Source organism: Prionailurus viverrinus, chromosome A1, assembly GCF_022837055.1.
Source record: "Prionailurus viverrinus isolate Anna chromosome A1, UM_Priviv_1.0, whole genome shotgun sequence".
NCBI classification, from domain to species: domain Eukaryota; kingdom Metazoa; phylum Chordata; class Mammalia; order Carnivora; family Felidae; genus Prionailurus; species Prionailurus viverrinus.
The window spans coordinates 6,864,681-6,885,027 of record NC_062561.1 but is presented as its reverse complement, the minus strand read 5'-3'; the positions used below and the strand labels follow the sequence as shown (position 1 = coordinate 6,885,027).

The following is a 20,347-nucleotide window of genomic DNA, read 5'->3' as shown; positions in this document are numbered from 1 at the left end:
CCTAGGAATTAAAAAAAATATTGTCACATCAGGGCACCTGGGTGGCTCGGCTGGTTAAGTGTTGGACTTCGGTTCAGGTCATGATCTCCTGGTTCCTGAGTTCAAGACCCCCCCTTCGGGGGTCCTGCTGTCAGCACAGAGCCTTCTTCAGACCCTCTGTCTCCCTCTCTCTGTCTTTCTCGCTCCCGAGAGTAAATAAACATTTACATGTAAAAACATACATGTTGTCGCGTCAATATATTGCTGAAGCTCTAAAAATCTTCAATCTATCTAATTTTTGGAATAGTTACACACTCGGTGATTCAACCCCCCAAAAGTATCCAAAAAATATATGCACAGGGAAAAACTCCCGCTTCCATCTCGTCCCCCCGACGCTCCTGCGTCCTGGACCCCGGGACCGCGAACCGTCTCTGGTGCACCCGGCACGAGTTCCTTTGTGCTAAATAGATTTCGGGAGCCTGGCGTCGGGGCCACGGGGCTCCGCTTGGCGAGCCTGACAGGGTGGTCTTCGGAAAGAGGGGGCGGCGGTCGCGCCCGGTTCTGTCAACCGACGGCCGGGCGGGGAGCATCTCAGGAACCCCCCCCCCCCCCCCCGGGCGGGGCGCCACGCGTCGCCAGGCGCCCCGGCCGACCGAGGCCGCGTGGCCAGGAGGCCCGGTGCGTGCTGAGGGGCAAACGGCGACAGTCAAATCCCGGGGCGGGGCGGGGGCCCAAGCGGGCCCTGACGAGCTCCAGACGCGCGGGCGAACTCTGGCGAAGCGCGCGGAAAACGCCGCCCTGCAGACTCGAGGGGGCGGACGCCTGACGCCCGGAGAAGCCGTCTCCGCGGGGGGGGGGGGAGCCCGGAAGCCACGAGAAAGCCCAGAGCGGCGACCCGGGCGTGCGAGCCCCTCTGGAGCCCCGCGGACGTGCCGTCTTCTTTCCGTCTTTCTTTCCGGCGGCTCTTCTCGCGGGAACTGGGGGAGAGGGACGTGCAAACGGGACGTGGCGGCCCGGAGAGGGTCGGCGAGGCGCCCGCAGAGCCCTCGAATCCGTCGCGTCGGCGGGGGAGGACGGAACCCCTCCGCGGGTCGCCATCCCCGTGTCTTCAGGGGCCCCCGGGGCCGGAGGCGCCACGGGCGTGGCGGGCGTCGGCTTCGGTTCCCAGGCGGCCGCGCGCGTCCGGTCGGCCTTCCCCGCCTGCCCTGCGGGCTTGGGGGGCGGAGCTCGCCTCGCCGACGAGGCCCCGGTCGTCACGCGGCTCCCGCCGAGGGGGGGGTGGGGGTGGGGTCCGGGAAGGGCCGGGAGGCGACCGGGCGAGGCACGGAGGATGTTCCAGGGACGAGGGCCGGCCGCAGGCGCAGGCGGCACGAGCTCGTCGCGGTGTGAGGCGCGGCGGGGAGGCGTGCGTGAGACGAGCACGGCGGCCGAGGGGGGAGGACCGGAGACGAAGGCGGGAAGGGGAAGGGGGGGGAGGGGCGGAGGAGGAGGGGGGGAGGGTGAGGAGGGGGGAATAAGGGAAAGATCGGCTCCTGAAGTGCCAGGCGTTGTTTTAAGGACCGTACAGGCGTTCACGGAGGTCGCAAAATGCCTCAGGAGGTAGGTCGTAGTGAATTCTATACGGCGTAATATAGGTAATACGTAGATTAGATCAGTGCCTCTCGGCCTCATTGTGCTAGAATTGAAAGGAGGCTCTTCTCCGTGAGCTGGGAGAGCAGAGCGGACACAAATGTGGCCTTCGCAGCCGGGTTCAAATCCTGGTTCCGTTGCTTACCAACTGTAACATCTAGGGAACGTTAACTCTGTGCCTCAGGTTCCCTGCCTCGAAAATGGGCATAATAATAGCACTTACCTCACCGCGTTGTTACGAGGATCTGGTAAGTTGGTGCATCGAAAAGTCCTCAGTAAGCATTACCTGTCACTATAGATGTCTTATGCCCCACCCTTCCCCCTCCCCCCACTTCCTTCCCCCCTCCCCCCACTTCCTTCCCCCCACTTCCTTCCCCTTCCCCCCACTTCCTCCCCCCACTTCCTCCCCCTCCCCCACTTCCTCCCCCACTTCCTTCCCCTCCCCCACTTCCTCCCCCTCCCCCACTTCCTCCCCCCACTTCCTTTCCCCTCCCCCCCACTTCCTCCCCCCTCCCCCCCACTTTCTTCCCCCCTCCCCCCCACTTCCTTCCCCCTCCCCCCACTTCCTTACCCCTCCCCCCACTTCCTTCCCTCCTCCCTCCACTTCCTTCCCCCTCCCTCCACTTCCTTCCTCTCCCCCACTTCCTTCCCCCTCCCTCCACTTCCTTCCTCTCCCCCACTTCCTTCCCCCTCCCCCACTTCCTCCCCCTCCCCCCACTTCCTTCCCCCTCCCCCCACTTCCTTCCCCCTCCACTTCCTTCCCTCCTCCCCTACTTCCTTCCCCCTCCCTCCACTTCCTTCCCCCCTCCCCCCACTTCCTTCCCCCTCCCTCCACTTCCTTCCCCCCTCCCCCCACTTCCTTCCACCTCCCCCCCCCTTCCTTCCCCTCCCCCCAAGCAAACTTCCATTTATTTATGTGAGCTGGTACAAATCCAGATGCCTTTAGGGAGAAAACAAATAGCCAGAAATACACAAGCACAACTCATGTTGTTGCTCTTCACATTCATTGTGCGTTTTACTGTGAGGGTTTGTGGCAGTCGTGGGTGGGGCCATTCTTCCCACATCATTGGCTCACTTCATGGGCTCTGTGTCACATTTTGCTGGTTCTTGCGATACATCAACGTTTTGCATTATTGTATCTGTTGTGGTGATCTGTGATCAGTGATCCCGCAATCACTTTGTAATTGTTTTGGGGTGCCACAAACGGCACCCATATAAGACGATGAACTTAGTCAATAAATGTGTGTGTTCTGACTGCTCAGGTTGTTCCTCCTCTCTCTCTCTCTCTTTGGGTCTCCCTATTCCCTGGGACACAGCGATATTGAAATTAGGCCAATTAGTAACCCTGTAATGGCCTCTAAGTGCTCAGATGAAAGGAAAAAGCCACATGTCTCTCACTTAAAACCAGAAGTGACGAGGGGCGCCTGGGTGGCTCTGTCGGCTGAGCGTCAGACCCTGGCTCAGGTCATGATCTTGCGGTTGGTGGGTTCGAGCCCCCGTCAGGCTCTGTGCTGACAGCCTGGCGCCTGTTTCCGATTCTGTGTCTCCCTCTCTCTCTGCCCCTTCCCTGCTTGTGCTCTGTCTCTCGAACATGAATAAACGTTTTAAAAAAAAGAAGTTTGCTTTAAAAAAAAAAACTAGACGTGATTAAGCGTAGTGCGGAAGGCATGGTGAAAGCCAAGATAGGCCAAAAGCTGGGCCTCTGCAGCAAAAACACTAGCCAAGCTGGGAATGAAGAGGAAACAATCTTGAAGGAAGTTTAAAGTGCTGTGTTAGAAATGATACGCAAGTGAAACGGTGTTATCGCTGATATGGAGGCATTCTGAGTGTTCCGGAGAGACGATCACAACAGCCACAACATTCCCTTGAGCCAAAGCCTGATCCACAGCGAGGACCCGACTGTAATCCTTTCTGTGAAGGCCGAGAGAGGTGAGGAAGCGCCAGAAGAAACGTTCGAAGGCTCATGACCTTTACAGAAAGAAGCCGTCTCTGTGCCGTAAAATCGCAAGGTAAACCAGCAAATGCCGGTGTGGAGCTGCGGCCACGTATCCGGGTCTAGGTACGATGGTAACGACGGTGGTAGTACTGAACAACAGGTTTTCAGTGTAGACGAAATGACCTTCTAGTGGAAGAAGATGCCACTGAGGACTTGCACAGCTAGAGAGAAGTCAGCGGCCGGCCTCAAAGCTTCTGTCTTGTCAGGGGCTAAGGCAGCTGGTGATGTGAAGTCAGTGCTCACTGACCATTCCAAAAACCCCCGGGCCCTTCAGAATTATGCTGAATCGACTCTGCCTGTGCTTTATAGACGATACCCCGAAGCCCGAATGACAGCACGTCTGTTTACAGCACGGTTTACTGAATATTTGAAGCCCACTGTTGAGAACTACCGCTAAGAGAAATGATTCCTTTCAAAATATTCCTCCTCACGGACCAATACACCTGGTCACCCGAGAGCCCTGCTATGTACAAAACCCCGCAGGTCTTATATTTTAATAGGTAGGTTTTGTAAGGTCATAGCTGCCATACGTAGTGATCCCTCTGATAGATCCGGGCTAAGCAAATAAAACCTTCTGGAAAGGATTCTAGATGCCATTAAGAACATTAAGAACATTCTAGATTCTGGATGCCATTAAGAACATCCACTATGCACGGGCAGAGGGCAAAATATCAACCTCTGCTGGCGTTTGGCAGAAGTGATTCCCACCCTTGGGGATGACTCTGGGGGCTCGGGGCGTCGGTGGAGGCAATCCCGGCGGATGTGGTGGAAACAGCGAGAGAACCAGGACTAGACGAAGTGGGGCCTGAAGGTGGACGGCGTTGCCGCGATCTCGTGATAGGACGCGATGGGGTGAGGACTGCTTCTCGCCGCCGAGCAGAGAACGTGGTTTCTCCAGATGGGACTCTGCTCCTGCTGAAGATGCCGTGAAGCTTGTTGACGTGACAACACGGGATTTAGAAGTGAAAGCAGGGCAGGGTGTGAGAGGATGGACTCCAGTTTTGAAGGAGGTTCTACTGCGGGGGAAATTCTATCCAACAGCAAGAGACACTACAGGGAAATTGTGAAAGAGTCCGTCAATGGGGCAAACTTTATTGTTTTCTTTTACAAAATTGCCATATGCATATATATGTATATAATATATAACAATAGTAATACACGTATTTTTTTAAGTTAAGGTACATTGTTTTTTTAGACACAATGCTATTGCACACTTAAAAGACTGTAGTCGAGTGTAACCGGAACTTTTTATATGTCCTGGGAGACTCCCAAATTAATTTGACTTGCTTTATTGCAATATTTGCTTTTTTGCGGTGGTCTGGAACCAAGCCCACGATGTCTCCGTGCTATGCCTGTACGAGGTGGCGCGTGGTTAACTAGACACGAGATGAGTAACAAAAAATATGAAGTAGCTTGCAAGGTTCTGGTCTTTGCAGGATTGTGTAAAACTATTCAAATGAAAAAAATATTCAAAAATTTAAAACCGAGTAGATTAAGTTGGCCCTGGGCTGTTTACTTGCTTGGTCCTTGAAGTTACCTGGGTAAATTTTGCAGTTTCCGCACTCAGGAAGGCCCCCCAAACAAGTCAGTTATACACATACTCATGTTTCTCTAGGTACAACGGTCTTTGTAAAAACTGTTCCAAACCCAGACGACTCCTTCTAAGCTCTGGGTACAATAGTGTGGTGTTTCAGTCAAATCTTAACTGTATCGTATATGGTAAGAAATACCCCAGGGCAGTGCCTAGCACATAGAAGAATCTCTTTTTATATCCGTACCTCTCCAGTCGACCCGAGGCTAAGGCATTGTGAAGTTCTGCTCTTAGGATCTATGGCATCCCTCATGAATTTAGACTTCTGTAACATCACCTAGACACAACTCTTGACAATTCTATCAGGAATCTATCTTTAAAAAGGCCAGTTCTCATGTAACATGATGTGTAAAGCTGGTGGCCTTCGTTCCTGTGACGTTTTAGGATTCATGGGCGAAGAAGCGTATTGGTGGGCTCAAATTCTGGCACATTAAACCTGTTTCCTGGAACAGAATAGGAATTGAGGAGGACAGGAGTTATAGACAGGCATTTACCCACAGAGACAAGGCGGGGTCTGGGAGCCTGGTGACAGCGGTAGGTCCTGGGGGTCTAAGCAGAACAGAACACAAAGAATTCGGGTGGGTGATTCTTCCGAGTCTGGGCAGGGAGACAGGGAGACAAGCACCGCAAACCTGAGTGTGCGGTGGCGTAAAGTAGGGTCCTCGCCCCTGGCTTGGGTATCAGGGCAAAGAGGGAGGGCCCCAGCTTCCGTGGAAGTAGGTGCCTGGAGAACCAGGCCAGCTACTATGGGGACTTCGCTATATTCTATTCGCAATTTTTTCTCCCCAGGCAAGCTTATAAAGGAAATCACTATGGAAACAGCATTCATGTACCAGAAATCTGTTTTGCACCTCAATTTTGTTTGCTGTGTTTTGAATGCTTTGAACCATTAGATAAGGCATATCTGATTTTTGAGCTTCATCTGAATTCAGGCCCTCGGCCACACTGAAATGGGGGAACCCCCAAAAGCACCCCATCACGGCAGCTCACCAATCGGGAAATGTTGCAACCTTTCTAACATAATAAAGTCACCCTACTAGCTTGAACTACTTTCTTAAGTAGGAAGAAATAAAGCTGAGCTGCCTGACACGAGGAACAGGATGCGCGGAGTATTTTATCAAAGTACAAAAGAGGAACTGTACCCTTAGCTGCCACGGCTTAAGTAGCTCTCACACGACATTTTTCTCACTTGCGAGACTTGTCTATGGTAACGTCATCATCACGGCTGGGTTGAGATCTTCCCTGCTTTGGAACTCAACTTTCAGAACAAATATATTTAGGTACTGTATTTATAAACATACTCTAAATTTATGGCCAGCAGGGGAGGCGGGAAGGCGGCTTGGCTCCCTTTCCTCATTATTTATTTCTTAATTCACGGAGCGAAATATACAGTTTCATTTTCATCTTACTAATTTGTCTTTCGCGAAGTCACGGTGTTTTGACCCAACATATGTCAAACAAACAGACCACCTTACATTTTGTTAAGTGCCTGGGACGTAGGGATGCTTATCGGGTTATTTTAACCGTACAGAAGCACGTTTCCTCCCACGCCACCCAGAATTATCCAGACCATCAGCTCCGTTTTCTGTTTGGGCAGTGGGGGCCGGCTGTCCCCTCGCTCTCGGCAGAGGCGGCGGGTCAGTCCCTTCCGGGACTTACTCAGGCCGCCGCCGCCCAAGCAGCGGCGGGCGGACGCTCCCCGCGCGCCGCTCTCGCCGCCCGAGCTCCGCCGGCGCGCGGGCTCTAGGACCGCGCGGGACGCGGGCGGGAGGCGGGGTCCGGCCGTGCGCGGGGTGGGGCCGCGCCGGAGTTCCCCGGCTCGCGCGCTCCGGAGCCGAAGAGGCGTGCGCGGCGGGGTGGGCGGGGCCGCGCGGGGCGGTCGGGGCGCGCGGCGGGGTGGGCGGGGCCGCGCGCGGCGGGAGGGCGGGGCCGCGCGGGGCGGTCGGAGCGCGCGGCGGGAGGGCGGGGCCGCGCGCGGCGGGAGGGCGGGGCCGCGCGGGGCGGTCGGAGCGCGCGGCGGGAGGGCGGGGCGCGCCGCTGGGCCGCGCAGCTGTCGGGCTGGCCGGGCTTTAGGGCCGCCGCGGAGCAGGCTGCCCAGCGCGCAGGGCGGGGTGTACGGCGGGCGGCTTCGCGGGCAGGCGCGGGCCCCGAGGCAGCGGCTGCGCCCTGCGCCGGGGAGGAGCCGGGGGCGGGCGGGCGGGGACTGGGGCCCGAGGCGGGGAGTGCCGGAGCGCCGGCGGCGACGACGGCAGCGGCGGCAGAGCAGGCTCGGTGCGTGGGTCCTCGGCGGCTGGGGGTCCGCCCGCGGGCTGCGGTGCAAGCGGGCGGCCCGGCTCCTCTCCTCCCCCGCCCGCCGCCGCCGCTGTGATTGGGTGGAAGATGGCGTTGGGCGGATGGAAATCCTAATGACAGTCTCCAAATTCGCCTCCATCTGTACCATGGTAGGTGCGGCGGGAGGGCGGCGGGGGCGGCCCGGGACCCCCGCGGGCGGCCGGGCGGCCGGGCGGCCGCGGCCCTTGTCTCCCGCCCCTCGTCTCCCGCCCCTCGCCCGGGCGGCCCGCGGGGCCTAGCGCGGGGGCCGGGGGCCCGCGGCCCGGGCGGGGGCGGTTGGACGGCGGCGGGCGGGGAGCGCGGGGGCTCAGCTGCCCCCCGGGAAGCGGGGAGGCGCCCGGCGAGCCGGGGCGGCGCGAGGGTGGCCGGCGCGGGGGCGACCGTGCCGGACGTGGCGGGGCGCGGGCACCGGTCGTCGGCGCCCCCGGGCTCAACTGCTCAAGTCTTCCCGCGGCGCCGGGGCGGAGCGGCGAGGCGCACCCCGGGCAGAGGGCGCGCGGCCCCCGGCCGGGGTCGGAGGTGGAAGGACGCCTCTCCGTTTCCGTCTGGCGGTGCGCGGAGCGGGGAGGTGGCCCCGGGCGGGGGTGGGGGGTCCGCGGGGCAGGAAGGCAGGGTCTCATTCCTGCCGGGAGAGGACGGAAGTCAAGTGCAGATTTCCTCCCCGCGCCTCTGGCGAGGCCGCGGCCCCCACCCGGTGCTTCAGGGGAAGGGGGTGTGTGTGAAGGTGGAAACTTTAAATAAGTGCTGTTGAAAATTTTCCTATTTTCTGCTCTTGCTGAGCAACGAGCTCTCCGTTTTCCAGCCATGTGTCCAGGTGGCAGTCTCGTCTTTGCGAACCCACGTTAATCTTGAAAACAGCTTAAGCTCTCCCGTCGATTGTTTACTTTAATAACACCAGACACATCTGCGTGTGGCTGGAAGTATTTCTGTACAGGCTCGTTGTTGGGGTTTCGTTGGGGGCTTTGAAATGGACTTTAAGGGACCAGTGCTAATGCCTGTTGCAAAGTCCCGAATTCATTAAAGCAAAACGTGGGGGCGTTTGAATCTTGTTTTTGTGATTGGCCAGAAGGGCCACAGTTTTCCACGCGATGGGGCAAATTCGTTCCATTAGCTGCACATGAGCCACCATCTAGGGATCATAATTGGGAGCCCTCACGGAAAGAAAGTTACCCTTTGCAACGTGGGCCTAGTGATTGTGTTATTAAAGACTCCTGAAATCTTTCCTTCTGTTTTGTGTCTTGCGGGCCCTTTTTGTGCACCTGATCGCATACAGGAGCTCCCCAAGCAATCTTCGGCTTAAGAGTAGTACATTGTATATGCCTTTCTATAAGGAGCAGCGAATCAGATTGGAAAGATGCTTTAGAAGCAGAATCTCTACTGCGCGCTGGGAAACAGCACAAAAAATGGCTGAAGTCAGGTGGGATTAAAATCGCACAGTATTAAATCATTGAAGAGTGAACCGTTGAAGAATCCATTTCCCCAAATGGATGTTTGTTCTTATAAATATACAGTTTAGGAAAGCAGTGATGTTAAAGGGACTAGATTAAAACGATTCCCCAGGATCTTTTGGATTCATTATTTTTAGGTATGCCAATTATCTTGTTTCAGAAGGAATGTGATAATTAAGTCTTTGAAAGTGATAATCTTGCCAGATTGCTGAGCTATACAGATTGTCTGGTCATAGTTCACTGTCAGAGTCTATTGCTTCAGGAGCGATGTGTTTCCTTTTTACTGACCATTTGTTCACTCAAGTATATCAGATACATGCTTAGCACCTGCTAAGTGCCAAGACTGGCTGAGTGCTGGGGGGAACAGTCGTGATCAGGGCGGTCCCTGCTTTTCATAGTGTATATATTCTAGTTGAGGGACACAAACAATATTCAGGTTAACATAACAATAAATATATATGCTTTAATTAGATTAGGAGAATGAGGAAGAGGTTTGCCAAGTCAAACACTAAGCCATGCCATCTGACCCGAAGAATGTTAGACTCTTAAGCTCTTTCTAGGGCTTTCACTCAAGTGCATTTAATACATGTATTTGTGCGTCTTACTGGTGAATAGGGAAATATCAGTGCCTGGTCAAATAAGATTGTTCCAAAAACTAGTGTTAGAATTGGATGTGTCTGTCTTCATATCTGAATAAATTCTGATGCACTCCCAAAAGAATTCTAAATATCTCAAAGTAATCTGTAATCTTTAAAGAAAAAAAATTTTTCTTAATGTTTATTTGTTTTTGAGAGAGAGAGAGAGACAGAGAGAGACAGAGAGAGAGATAGAGCAGGAGCAGGAGCAGGGGAGGAGCAGACTGAGAGGGAGACACAGAATCCGAAGCAGGCTCCAGACTCCATGCTGTCAGCACAGAGCCCGACGGGCTCGAACTCACGAACTGTGAAATCGTGACCCGAGCCAAAGTCGGACGCTCAGATGACTGAGCCGCTCAAGCACCCCACAGTAATCTATAATCTCTTGAGGGAAGGCTGCAACCCATCTTCTGAGAGTTACAAAATTGACAGTCAAGAAAAGCAAAGATATTTACCTTTATGCCTTTGTAGGTGCTGTTTTGCTAAGCTTCGAACACTCTCACCTCTTGTCTGGTGAGGGCATACCTGTCTCTCAAGCTGGTAGCCTTATCCTAATCCTGCCCCTGTCCCTCCTCACCCTCTCCCCCTCGTATAATTTCACAGAATTTTTGTAATCTCAGTGGCATTAATCCTACTGTACTGAAAATTTTTCTGTTGTCTCTTTATTAGACTGTGAAGGCCTTGCAGGGAAGGACTCTCATTTATTTCTGCAGTTTGGTGTAGGGCTAACTTTTGCATACAATAGAACAGCTTCCCAGAGCCCTGCATTTCTCCTACCCATGTCTGGCGGAAGTGAGTTTGGTTGGCCTGGATGAGGTTGGGGGTGTGTATGGAGTGTTAGACGGAAGAGGAGTTGGACCGAAGGAGAAGGATGCTTCCTACTCAGAGAATCAGCGTCTCTGGCGATATTTATGATGAGTTGGAATTTTGTTCTAGAAAATGAAGTTTACCTAATTTTTTTCATTTGTCGACGTAAGGTCTCTGGGCAAATTGGCAATACCTTCCTTGGATTAAGTAGCTGTTAAAAACAAATCTTTTCGCTACGTCTTACCCTGGATCACCATTGTTCTGCTAACATGTGAAAATCAGTTTTTCTTAAGTTAGTGTTATAGCCTGGCTTACATGAGTGATTACGTTTAGATTGCAGTGAATAATAAATTTGCAAACATATCTCTAGAAATACCTCATGCTATTATTTGTCCATGAAAGAATACATTTTCAGGAGTGCCTGGCTGGCTCAGTTGGTGAAGCCTTTGGCTCTTGATTTCGGCTCAGGTCGCGATCTCACGGTGTGTGGGTTCAAATCCCACTCTGGGTTCTGTGCCGACAGTGGGGAGCCTGCTTGGGTGGGATTTTCTCTCTCCCTCTCTCTTGCCTCTTCCCCCTTCCCCGTTTGCATGTGTGTGCGCTCTCTCTCTCTCTCTCTCTCTCTCTTTTTCTCAGACTTCAAAAAAAAAAAAATAGTATACGTTTATTTTGCCGGCTTCAGATTTCACAGAGTAGCTACCTAATAGTGTGTATGCGATAATTGTGAAATGATGGGAAAAGTGTCTGGATACATATAAAGGGTTGAAAATTGAGGTGGAAGTTGGTAGAGCAGTTTTGGGTGGCCTAGGACAGGACTAGGAAGTTATAGTGTGGGTCCTGGCCGTTACACGGAGGCAGGTGTTCTTAGCACAGAGTGGGGACTCTCTCATACATGTTAGCATCAGCTGACCACTATTGTTTCCTGTTTGGGTTGTAGAAGTCAAGGCTGGGAAGCGATTGTTGGGGAGGGGCACTGGATAAAGGAGTAGAAGGTGGTGGATCCGGGGGTGACGCCGGCCTGGCTGCTTGCTCACTCCCCGTCACGGGGCAGGGAGTAGGGAGAGCCATTACAATGTGGTGTCCGTGAGGCCAAGGCCACAGGTTAGCTCTTGTTGGGTCTGACGGGTTTACTTCTTGAACGCCAGTCCCTAGCACAGCACCCGACGCGTGGTAACCTTTAAACTACTTCTTGAAAGAAAGTCACGGGCGAGGCTGGCTATTTGTCTTTTCTTATGGTTTCGAGTCTCGTCGAGGTCACTCAGTAAGACTTAAGATGTACGGATGGTCAGTGCAGTTTATCATCACTCCAGAAGGAAAGGAAAGGAAGGAGAAATTCTCACACCCTGTGACATGTTGATTGCCGCCCCTCGCCCCCCCCCCCCCCCGCCGTGTGTGTGTGTGTGTGTGTGTGTGTGTGTGTGTGTGTGTCAGCGAGAGAGAGAGATCGTGTCTTCATGTGCTCACAGTATTATATTAAATAATAAAATTCTTTGTTTTTTCTCAGGAAATAGGGTGGATGTAAATCTTTCATTAAAATAATTTTTACTAATATTTTATTAGTATAAATAGTGTTTCTATGGAACATTCAAAGTGGGTTGCCGTTTTACTAATTTTTGCTGTTTTTATCGTAACTTAATTTTAGAAAAATTTCAAAAATAAGGAGGTTTTTTTTTTTTTTATCACGTAAATGGTTAAATACTGATAAGGAGTGCTTGAGCATGTGTTTGAGGAGGCTTAGTGGAGAAAACGCTTAGAATAAGTATTAGGAAAGTTTTATCTAAGCCTGCTAGTCTTCCGATTTGGGCTAAGATATATTTTCGTTACTAAAAAGTACTCATTCTCCTTACAGAAGATTTGGAAAATATTCTGTAAAAAAGAGTTTGGAAACTCTTAAGCGAAAATGACTTCCTTTACCTGCCAGAGCATATTTTGTCGTTTTCAGAAGAACTTAGTTGAGCTCACACCCCAGATAAAATTTTACATTTCAGTTTTCCCCATGACTGATTGTCTTGCCAGGTTTTACGTTTGTACAGTTGGCAGGGGAAGCACGGAGAGTGTAAAATTGAAAATGATAATATGGCGACATTGGTAACCCAGTAAGGTATGGGGATAGGCTACTAGGTTGTTGACCGGTTATTTATTGATCATTAGAGGATAAAGTTATATAGCCAGTAGAAATAGAATCTTATGAGCGATGGTGGGTTTAGTCTAATCTCAGGTACTTATTATCACAAGCGGAGGTAAGACCATTGGGATTTGAAACTTCTTTTTTTTTTTTTTTTTTTAAATTTTTTTTTCAACATTTATTTATTTTTGGGACAGAGAGAGACAGAGCATGAACGGGGGAGGGGCAGAGAGCGAGGGAGACACAGACTCAGAAACAGGCTCCAGGCTCTGAGCCATCAGCCCAGAGCCCGACGCGGGGCTCGAACTCACGGACCGCGAGATCGTGACCTGGCTGAAGTCGGACGCTTAACCGACTGCGCCACCCAGGCGCCCCGGGATTTGAAACTTCTAATATGCTTTCAAAGTATGGTTTGAAACACCGTAGTCAAGTGTGTGGAATGTGTATAAAGACTCTCTTTTGTATCCTGTAGTTTTGCTTACCTTCCTCCTCTGCCTGATCCTTTTATACTGGGTCTCAGAGCAGGTTAATGATTTACGCTCCCATGACCCACGTGGTCAGTTTCAGCCAGACTTGATCACGGCCTGGCTTGTTGTCTTGCTTGATGCCAGGCCTTTGACGTTTCTTTCTTCCTGGCTTCGAAGTCCTATTTCTTCTAGCTCTCCTGAAACTTTTCCAGTCTCAGGAAAGATTATTTAACATTATTATTTGTTTACTTAGCGGCATTAATTCCTTTCCAGAAACCTTCATTTTTCAGCTTTAGGTAGTCTAATCTATAGTCTAAATCAGATTTTCTTTTAGTAGCTTAATTCCAGAAATTTAATCCAGTATTTTGTTGTGTGTCCTAAAGTATGGTATATTAAAACAGTTGGACCAGAAGGTAAATTCTAGTCCACATTCTTTTTTTTTTTTTGAGAGAGACAGAACGTGAGCGGGGGAGCGGCAGAGAGAGAGGGAGACCCAGGCTCCGAGGCAGGTTCCAGGCTCCGAGCTGTCCGAGCGGGGCTCAAGCTCAGGAACTGTGAGATCACAACCTGAGCCGAAGTCGGGCGCTTAACTGACTGAGCCACCCAGGCGCCCCTCTCGTCCACATTTTGACATTTAGATCTGTATATATGGGAAAGTCTCTCTCAAAAGTTCCAGTTGAATTTTCTCATTTCTAAAATAAGGGACACTTTAATAAATATCTCTCATGTTTCCTTCTTGATCTAAGACTCAATACTCCGATCTTTGAGAGTTTATAAATTATTGATACTATCATTTTGGAAGCTTTAATCATATTTTATGTACTAATTGTTTCTTTTTACTTTTTGACTACCTTCCTCCCCCCACACCTTCCACTGCGACCACCAGTCTGTTCTCTTTATGTCTGTGAGGTGTATGAGGTGGGGGGTTTTTTGTTTTTGTCTTTAAGATTCCACATATGAGAGTTCATATGGTATTTGTCTTTCTTTGTGGGACTTACTTAACACAATGCCCTCGGATCAATCCAAGGTGTAACATGTGGCAAGATTTCATTCTTTTTTATGGCCGAGTGATATTCCATTGTATGCATATACCGTCATTTCTTTTATTCGTGCATCCGTCAGTGGATACTTAGGTTGCTTCTACGTCTTGGCCCTTGTAAATAGGGCTGCCTGTACCTTTTTGAGCCAGTGCTTTCCTCTTCTTCAGATAAATACCCAGAAGTGGGATCGCAGGATCATGGGGTAGTTCTGTTTTTAATTTTTTTTGAGGAACTTCCATTCCGCTTGCCATAGTGGTCGTACCAGTCATCGGCAGCGCACAAAGGTTTCCTTTTCATGTTCTCACCAACACTTACTTCTTGTGTTTTCGATACATTCTAACAGGTATGAGGTTTTGTATCTCATCATGGTTTTGATTTGCGTTTCTTTGAGGATTAAGGATGAGCATCTTTTCATAGACCTGTTGGCCATCTATATGTCTTTTGAAAAAAAGTCTGTTCAGATCTTCTGCCCATTTTAAAAATCATTTTTTTTTTTTTTTTTTGCTATTGACTCTGTGAATGAGTTCTTTCTATATATATCTTGGATATTAGCCCCTTATCAGATACAGGATTTGCAAATACTTCTCCCATTTAGTAGGTTGCTTCTAATCCTGTTTTAGATAATATAAGGAGCGTGGAATTAGATACAGTTAAATATGAGTTATGCCTAGGTTCCCAGTTTTGTTCATGGAAAGTTACAGTCCAAAGCAAATGCACGTTTCTTCCTTGAAAAGCATGTCGTAGCAGTTAGTGGTATTGCCATTTTATTCATTAGCAGGCTGTTCTATGTAACTATTTACTCAAGTTTGAAATTTTCTTCTTTTCTGATATCATTCAAAAGAATTTTGAATTATTGCCCTTGACGGAGGTTCCACATTTGTGTACTTAGTTGTGTGACCTTGGACAAGTTACTTCTGCGTGCGATGGTTTCCTTATCTGTACAGTAGGGATGAAATGAGCCTGGGCGGCTCAGTAGTTTGAGCGTCCGGCTCTTGACCTGGTCCGGCTCTTGACCTTGGCCCACGTCATGATCCCAGGGTCATGGGATGGAGCCCCACCCTGGGCTCCATGCTGAGTGTGAGGCCTGATTGGGACTCTCTCTCCCTCTGTTCCTCTCCTGCTCTCCCTTGCTCGCTCTCTCTCAAATTAAAAAAAAGGGAAGAAGAAGACAAAATTCTGTCTGGCTCATGGTAATCACTTACGTAATGGCGGTGGAGGTTCTTGTTATTCTACCCTTCTAAAGCGATTCGCTCCCCTGGGCATGGAAGGGATCCTGGGGCACTACTGAGTAATGTTCGTGGCCTCAACAAATGTTAGTAAGCAGAACTGAAATTTCTTTTATGCAGTGCAGTTCCTGAAGTTCATTTGCACCACAAGAAGTAGCTTAGTGGTAGTATATTATACACTGTGAAAGCACAGATTTATGTTGAGGTGGATCAGAGTCTGATGTTACAGACCAAGAATGTAGATTGTCGTCCTGTTTTGAATAGTTTGTAGAAAGATTTTATTCCTTCTGTCTGGGAATAAAAACGGTCTAATTTGTGACATTCTCAACCATGTTTTAGAAGTTTAGGTAAGGTGGGAATGCCACCTTTCGATGAGAAATCTTACCTTATTCTTTACACTAGAGAGAAAAAGCACACCAACTCTTTGCCCCCGTGAGAACGGGCTGTGTGCATTAAAGTCAGCTTCAGGCCTTATTTCCTTTCATATCTTCCTATTGTTCATGCCTCTGTCCTCTCCTGGAACGACGTCTCTTGCTGGCCTGCAGTGTAGTTACCCAGCCTACTTTCGTATCTTATCTAAAACTTCTCTCCCCGCCTCACGGCTGGAACGGGATTATTTAATATCTGTAAAGTACTTTAAGGATCGTAAGAGAAAGGTAAATGCTAGACCTTGTGAAGAGTTACGTGTGGGTTGCTGGACTGAAAACTTGAACCCGGACACACGGTGTTGTTGAAAATCCCTAAAACTAAAGTTTGGTCGTTTAAAGCCCCACGCTTAGGCTTTGTGTTAAAGAGGGAGGTGAGGGGAGACCATTCAAGTATACTTTGCTTTGGAAAAAGCAAAGTCGTTAAGTCTTTGCTTTCGCAGACGCGCTCCATCCAGAAGAACGTTGTGATAATGTCAAGTACAAGATATTTAACAGAGAACCTGATTGCAGCTCTTCACGATTTCATGATCCTAGATGTTCTCTGGCTTAGGCTTTTCTGTCGCTTCTCTGTGAGAAAGACCGTTAGCTGTTTTTTAAAAAATGGTGTAGTGGCTACAGAGTGTAGACGTTTGCCGGTAATCCCGTTTGTAGTAATCCACATGTCGAAGGCTGCGTGCCAGTAAAAATTTATGTCCAACTTAAACCGAGAAGTGATGTTTATTTCAGTGATGGCTCACAGATGTTCTTCTCGAAATGCTTTAGGTGCGGGAACCATCCATGCATTTCATGCTCGTGAATGCTGGTTTAAATCACAGCATCTTTTAGCCGAGTTAGAGTACTGTTGCCTGTGATTTTATTTTGGTGTTTTAGTGACCCAATAAGTCTTCTGCCTGATAGTAAGTGTTCTCCATGGGAGGATGGGGACTATTCGGGGGAATAATGGGCACTGTTATTAAGCTGATAGTGACGTGCTTTTTTTGTTTGTTCTTTGGGTTTTTTGGGGGTGTGTGTAGAGAGTGCCTTTTCTTCAGTAAGTACTTTCAGGAAGTCTGAATGGAGAACTACACGATTATCAGGGTGGGTGTGGGTACTGAGAATACAGAGATGACCATGATAAGCCCTGGCCTCACAGAGCTTCCCCTGGAGTGTGTCCTGACTGGTTTATAGGTGTGCTGAGAAAGTAATCCTCATGGCCACTGGGGAGCCAGGAGCCATCTGGATTGACCAGAGATCCTTGACCAGTCACATCCCGGTGAGAACAGCCTTATCTGTATATTTTTGTGGGCTCTACGGTTACTATTGTCTGTGTATACCACGATGAGAAAAAGGTTGGGAAGGAGGGTAGACACAAAAGACGAGCGTAAGGAGATGGTTTTTGCATAAGTAATGATACATACATGCGAAAGAGAAAGTGGTCCACTCTGGGAGAGAGAAGAGGAATTCAGGGGAAAAGCTTCACAGAAGAGATTTGAATTTTTGAAATGAAGTCATGTATTGCATGGGCAAGAAAGGGGGGGATTCCAGATGCAAGCAAAGGTATGCAGTCATGGGACAGATGATGTGCTGCTTTTAGAATCTGTAGCTGGTTTGCACAGGAGTCCTTGGAGGCTGGAGAGGAGGAAGGGGCAGACCACGAAATACCAAGAGAGTTTACCAACAACCATTGACTCTCTTTAGATATCACTAAAATGTGTATTTACCCTGAGGAAATGTAAGTTCAGAGGAAAGTTGTAGGGATCATGAAACAATGGAATTGATAAAAATGTGTCAGTATATTTAATTACATTGATTATTAAAAGTTCCTTTTTTTTTTTTTTTTTTTTAAAGATGACAGTAACAAGATGGGGTAGAAAACTGTTCAGTGGGTAGTTAAAACCTGTTAAAGGTCTTGTTCTCCCCCCGCCGCCCCCGCCCCGGGGCCCACAAGCCCCAGTATTAGAAAATTTAAAGTTACATATGCATGTTAAAACTCAAGGATAGATAAATACGAGTCCACACAAGAAACAAATTTTCTTGCTTCCAAACCAGCAGAAATGTAAACCAGCACTCAAACTCTGACGGCAGGAAGATGGGAAAAACAAGAAGGGGGGAAAAAAAGTGATAAACAGAAGACAAAAATGAAGTGGACTAAGCCCTACTGCATTAATTACATTAAATCTAAGTAGATTAAATTTTTCTGTATTATGGTGAAGGGACTATGAAATTGGATAAAAGCCAAAATATTGCTAAACAAGAAGCCTGCCTAAAACAAAAAGACGACATATCTAACAATGCAACACTGCTGCCATACCTAAGAAAACCAAGTCTATGTATGGACTGGTCTTTGAGATATTTCAGGATCATTTCAAAGTTATTTAGGGCTTTTTTGTTGTTGTTAGCTTCATACTTTCTCTGGCTGTCGTCTTGAAGATCCACTTAGGGTTAGGAAGGCTCAGGTAATAGTAACCCCGTTTTCACAGGTTGGAGACCTAGGCTTCAGGTCGCCACCACAGCAACTAGGGATGGGGTCCAGAGTTCTCGACTTCCAAGTCTGTGATGATGTCCACAAGCCAATATGTTGAAGCTATCATGGTTGGGACAAAATTGTTTCTCCTTCTTTTTTAGACAAGAATTTGGGAATTTTTGTCTCTAACTTCTAAGCTGTGTGTGTGTGTGTGTGTGTGTGTGTGTGTGTGTGTGTGTAGGTTTGAGTCCCACTTCGTTAATTATTGGTCCTTGGATTTCAGCTGTGAAATGGAATAGTAATTCCCATTAGACCCCATGAGTGGATGCATGTGAAATGAGATGATTCATGTGGAAGGCCTTTGTGCTATAAATAGAAGCTAAAATCATTATATGACCATTATTGATAGGACTTCTTGTCCTCATAAGGAGAGGATGCGAGTGCCATGAACTGTGGGAGTTAAGACGGGGCTCACAAGTTCGCTTTGACAGAGTGTAGTCACGTCAAAGTTTGAAAGTGAGTATTGTACGTATCCTGGCCTTAGGATGCGCAAGTGATTGATGAAGCAAAGTTTTAGGTTATTTATTTGTTTTTTAATCTAATGGCTCGTAAATTTATGGTTAATAGAGAGTTTTGTTTTTTCTTTGATAAGGTATTTGTGGGTTTGGCTCTCTTACTAACAGACAATTGTTTACTGAATTGTGCTGTGAGGGAGCAGTTAACTTTTTTTTTTTTTTTTATGTTTATTTATTTTTGGGAGGGAGAGCAAGTGGGGGTGGGGCAGAGCGACAGGGGATCCGAAGCGGGCTCCACCCTGACAGTAGCGAACCTGATGCCGAACCTGATGCCGGGCTTGAACTCAGGAACTGTGCGATCATGACCTTAGCTGAAGTCGGACGCTCAACCTACTGAGCCACCCAGGCATCCTGAGAGCAGTTAACTTCTGATGTCAGCAAATTTCCTGTAATTCCCATCTAGTGGCATTTTTTTAAAGGTCTAAAATTATGGAAAGTAAATTTTGTTAATTTCTACAGTATTGGTCTGCGTGGGTCTTTCAGGGATCCTTGACGAGAGAACTTTGTAATTCTTTCAAATTACGATCATACCAGGAGCCCATCTGGGCACATATCAAGTAAGCAGTGCAGGAGGTTCTAGGGGCAAAAGGAGAGAATAAAATAAAAGCCTTCTGTTCTTTGGAATGGAAAATATGTTTGTAATATGAGATTCTGTAGACAAAAACAGTTATTCTGATTTGTATGTGATTATCTCAGTTCAAAAGATTAGGCATAACTTTGAAGAAGCTACTGTCTTTTTTTCTAGAATATTGTTCCACAACAATGTTCGTTTTTGTTTTGTTTTTTGCCGATGTTGGAAAGATTCCCTGGTATTTAATTTGCTTTATGAAGATACATGCAGGATGATTACGGTGGTACCTTGGGGATAGCAATTGGTAATTTGAAATTTGCATGAGCAAAATGTTTTGAAATAGTAGGGGAAGAAGGGTGTTCTTGTTTCTGGAAAACAAAATACTATATATATATATTTTTTTAAGTTTATTTGTTTTGAGAGAGAGAGTGGGGGAGGGACAGAGGGAGTGAGAGAGAGAGAGAGAGAAAGAGAGAGAGAATCCCAAGCAGGCTCTGCACTGTAAACACAGGACCCGATATGAGGCTTGAACTCCTGAATTGTGGATCGTGACCTGGGCTGAAATAATAACCGATGCTTAACTGACTGAGCCACCCAGGTTCTCCAAGGTATAATATTTAGAATGTTTGCAACTTACAGCCTTGAATGATGGTTTGTCTAGGAACTGGTGAGGAATAGAAATGGAGTGTTTGTCATTCATTATGTGATGGACTTAAGGGTGTAACCCTGATGATGTTCTCAGACTGATAGTAGTCAGGGTTATTTATTTAAAGGTGAACAAAAGTTGGAACAATTTTGAAATGTCAAAGGCTAAATAGATATAATTGATCAAAACCCAGAAATACTGTGCCTTGATTCTGCTAGGTAAATTTATTATTCTTATTGTCATTATTTGCATATACTTCCTGAAAAGACACTTTTTTTTTTTTTAACCAGTTTCTTTCCTTTATTAGTTAGTTTCATTTGACTCGCTACATTGTTTAAATTTGAGGAGGTTTACATCTCCCAGACTGGGAACCCAGTTCAACACAGACCTGACATGTTCCCATGCTTGGT

At 48.4% G+C, this 20,347-nt stretch overlaps 1 protein-coding gene across 2 annotated transcripts in view; it reads left to right on the top strand.

The window, feature by feature from the left end:
• The first annotated feature begins 6,459 nt into the window (after window positions 1-6,459).
• Window positions 6,460-20,347, top strand: part of USP12 (ubiquitin specific peptidase 12) — a 105,189-nt gene continuing 91,301 nt past the window's right edge. The window contains exon 1 of one of the 2 annotated variants that reach the window (XM_047858638.1): window positions 6,460-6,475. Coding sequence is in view for 1 of the 2 variants with exons in the window: in XM_047858630.1 (XP_047714586.1) it covers window positions 7,589-7,636 (48 nt within the window). In the remaining variant the exon portion in view is untranslated. Of the gene's footprint in view, window positions 6,476-7,248; window positions 7,637-20,347 lie in introns of those variants that run through there. The other variant, XM_047858630.1, reaches the window with a different exon arrangement.